The sequence below is a fragment of the Portunus trituberculatus genome, chromosome 43, assembly GCF_017591435.1.
Source record: "Portunus trituberculatus isolate SZX2019 chromosome 43, ASM1759143v1, whole genome shotgun sequence".
Lineage (NCBI taxonomy): Eukaryota > Metazoa > Arthropoda > Malacostraca > Decapoda > Portunidae > Portunus > Portunus trituberculatus.
Window position 1 is genome coordinate 16,165,677 of NC_059297.1, and position 5,000 is coordinate 16,170,676.

General features: G+C 25.4%; 1 protein-coding gene across 1 annotated transcript in view; it reads left to right on the forward strand.

Annotated features, from left to right (window-relative positions):
• LOC123518377 overlaps positions 1-5,000 on the forward strand; it is a 115,708-nt gene that overhangs the window by 72,950 nt on the left and 37,758 nt on the right. The window contains exons 3-4 of the mRNA XM_045279181.1: positions 489-574; positions 1,606-1,671. Coding sequence (XP_045135116.1) covers positions 489-574; positions 1,606-1,671 — 152 coding nt within the window. The remainder of the gene's footprint in view (positions 1-488; positions 575-1,605; positions 1,672-5,000) is intronic.

A 5,000-nucleotide genomic window follows, 5' to 3' on the forward strand; every position in this document is an offset into this window, starting at 1 on the left:
TTCCCGTCTTTCACTAAGCTTACACGTTCTAAATTCATATTTATCTTTATGAATCTTACTTGTATATTTATACGTCATTATCATTACTATTATTTTGAGTGTTGTTCATTATTGATTTTTTTCGTGGTATTATGCCATGAGTTCATGAGTCTATTTATGGGTCTGTTTGGGTTCACTAGTCAGTCACTCAATCACTCAGTCAACCACTACATTAGATAACCAATCTATTTATCTATCCGTCTATCTATCTACCTATCTATTTATCTATTTATCTATATCGACGCAGTTTCTATAGTTCTTATAGCTTAACTATCATAGACATACCTATCATTAGATCAAACTGATAGTCACTCAATCATTCATTCCATCAGTCAACTAATCATTCAATTTGCCTACCAGAATATCAACAGGCGCCCCTAATCAGCTCATTACTATTCAATGGTGTCTTTTCTTTTCCCGCACCCTGTGGCACCCTGGGCTGCAAGCAGGGTAGAATGCTACCAAGGTTTCTGCGGCACACAGTGTGAGTGTGAGTGCCTCCCGTGCTTCACCGGCCCATCCTGCACTTCGTATGGTAAGTGTTTCTGCTAGGGTAAGGAAGGGTGCAGCAAGTAATAAGTAAGGAGGCTGTTTCACGATTTGTAAGCAGACAAAAAATAAACAGGATGCAGAGGCTGAGAGGAATGACACTGAGGACGTGTACTGTGTTAGATTTGTATCATTGTAAATTTCATTATCATCACGTGTGCTTCGTGTTGCGAAAATTCTGTTTCCCTTGCAAGAGTTATATATATATATATATATATATATATATATATATATATATATATATATATATATATATATATATATATATATATATATATATATATATATATATATATATATATATATATATATATATATATATATATATATATATATATATATATATATATATATATATATATATATATATATATATATATATATATATATATATATATATATATATATATATATATATATATATATATATATATATATATATATATATATATATATATATATATATATATATATATATATATATATATATATATATATATATATATATATATATATATATATATATATATATATATATATATATATATATATATATATATATATATATATATATATATATATATATATATATATATATATATATATATATATATATATATATATATATATATATATATATATATATATATATATATATATATATATATATATATATATATATATATATATATATATATATATATATATATATATATATATATATATATATATATATATATATATATATAAAGCTTTGTTGTGTAGAGTTCCATTTTCTATTTAAAGTTTGATATTCAAATCAGGTAATTTGTTCTGAATATGACTGTCAGTACCTGACCGTAGCCACTATCATTTTTTTTTATTTAATACAGAGCATAGAAAAAATAGGCAAATAACTGTTTGTACAATCCATGGAATGAAACGGCCACACGGCAAAAATCATCCTTCAGTGTTGATACTAACCCAACAAACATTTCTGCTCTCTATGAACATTAACCCTTTTGCCCTGTGTTTCAGAGGACATGTACGGCCCCAGGTTCGCCATCCGTGAGGACACAGTGATCCTGGAGCCACACCACACAGGTCAGTGGCCTTCCGACCCTCCTCGTAGTATCACTCTTAGTTTGTTTCACTTCTCCGTTCCCTCCCTTCCCCCTAGTAGGCCTCATTCTCTATTAAAAAGTAGTCTCAGAAGTCGGAAATCAATGTCCTTGGATCCCTGTTTGCCCTTATCGGACACTCTCCAGCGTCAGAAGTATCGCCTGTCGCTGAAGAACTCCATTCCGCCGCCTGCAGTACGGAGCACGACTTCCCGGCGGCGACACCTTGAACGTTGATTTATGATGATGCTAATGCTTTTTCCTTACGCTAGTCTGTTGCCAAGTCAATACACGTTCATTATCATTGTGAAAATTGACATTTAAATGTACTTTCATTATGGTGCTGACATTGACGACAACATTGTATTTTAATGAGACGTATGTTCATAGCGGAATTAATTCCATCAGCTAAGTTTAAGGACAGTCCTCTGGGCCTTTTCATTGATTATATTTCCTTAGATGGCACCAGTTAAGGTTCTCAATATATATATATATATATATATATATATATATATATATATATATATATATATATATATATATATATATATATATATATATATATATATATATATATATATATATATATATATATATATATATATATATATATATATATATATATATATATATATATATATATATATATATATATATATATATATATATATATATATATATATATATATATATATATATATATATATATATATATATATATATATATATATATATATATATATATATATATATATATATATATATATATATATATATATATATATATATATATATATATATATATATATATATATATATATATATATATATATATATATATATATATATATATATATATATATATATATATATATATATATATATATATATATATATATATATATATATATATATATATATATATATATATATATATATATATATATATATATATATATATATATATATATATATATATATATATATATATATATATATATATATATATATATATATATATATATATATATATATATATATATATATATATATATATATATATATATATATATATATATATATATATATATATATATATATATATATATATATATATATATATATATATATATATATATATATATATATATATATATATATATATATATATATATATATATATATATATATATATATATATATATATATATATATATATATATATATATATATATATATATATATATATATATATATATATATATATATATATATATATATATATATATATATATATATATATATATATATATATATATATATATATATATATATATATATATATATATATATATATATATATATATATATATATATATATATATATATATATATATATATATATATATATATATATATATATATATATATATATATATATATATATATATATATATATATATATATATATATATATATATATATATATATATATATATATATATATATATATATATATATATATATATATATATATATATATATATATATATATATATATATATATATATATATATATATATATATATATATATATATATATATATATATATATATATATATATATATATATATATATATATATATATATATATATATATATATATATATATATATATATATATATATATATATATATATATATATATATATATATATATATATATATATATATATATATATATATATACATATACATATACATATATATATCATATAGATATATTATATAGATAGATGCATAGATACATAGATAGATAGATACATAGACACATAGATAGATAGATGGATAGATAGATATACAGATAAATAGATAGATAGATAGATACATAGATACATAGATAGATAGATGGATAGATAGATATACAGATAAATAGATAGATACATAGATACATAGATAGATAGATGGATAGATAGATATACAGGTAAATAGAAAGATAGATACTGATACACCTAATGTACACACACACACACACACACACACACACACACACACACACACACACACACACACACACACACACACACACACACACACACGCGAGCACACACACACACACACACACACACACACACACACACACACACACACACACACACACACACACACACACACATACATACATACACACACGCGCGGGCTCGCGCTTTACAGCGTTAAAGTGTCACCGAAAAAATATATTTTCCACTCTTTTCGTCATACATGGTGGAGGCGGATTTCATTGTGGTATTTAATTTTCTCCGAATGTCCACCTGCGGCGGCGGCGGTGACGACGACGGTGGTGGTGACGGCGGCGTCGGCATTTTGAAACGCAGTGGAGGGAGGCGTGTTGGGGAGGGAAAGTGGAAGTGGCAGAGGTAAAGGATCGGTAGTTCTGATTGAAATATATTGTGGATGGTGAAAGGAAACATATAAAAAAGAAATAGCATTTTAGGATTGAAAGTTGAATCGGATGGCTAGAAATGACTGAAGAGGAAGAGAGGGAAAAGTGTGATACAGGAAGGAACGGAGCGGAAGGAAATGAAAATTGGTCAGAGAAGAAGGCAATCAGCCGACAGCTTTTAGGTTTCACTTACCTGCTTCATAAAATCATATGAGTATACATTTATTTTTAAATGCTACTTTTATCTGAGTGTTGGCGGCTGCTAATCGGCGCCAGGCTCCCAAGGACAGTGGCGAGAACTGAAGCCTGAAACGCATCAGTAATGGCATATAATGATATTGAGTATGCACTCTGAAGTCACCACTGTTTAGAATTGTTAGTTGTATATCGTACCAAACAATAAAGAAATAATGACGTGAGAAGTAAAAATATGTTCAGTTAACTGTTCAGTGTGGAGTGTTTGTGATGAACCTAAAACACTGCAAGCACACAAAATGTCCCGCGAGGACGGTCGATGTACATATTATAAACTCGGATGGCCGTAATGATGTTTGTAATGTAATACTTGCAGAAAATTGTATTTTTATTCATAATTGCACTATTTTCTTTTATCATATTCAAAATTATTTTACCTCGGTGTTTGTTATTTTCCGAAATACAATTTACTTCATCCAGGAGTAAGTGTTGGTCACGAGTCTTGAACTGCGGCAAGGCGTGGTGGCGGCACCGCCTCGCCTCCCACCCCCACACTGCTGCTGAACTGTGACCTTTAGCTGCGAGGCACCACTCATTCATTTGCTAAATTTTGATAGAAAGTGAATAAATATATATATATATATATATATATATATATATATATATATATATA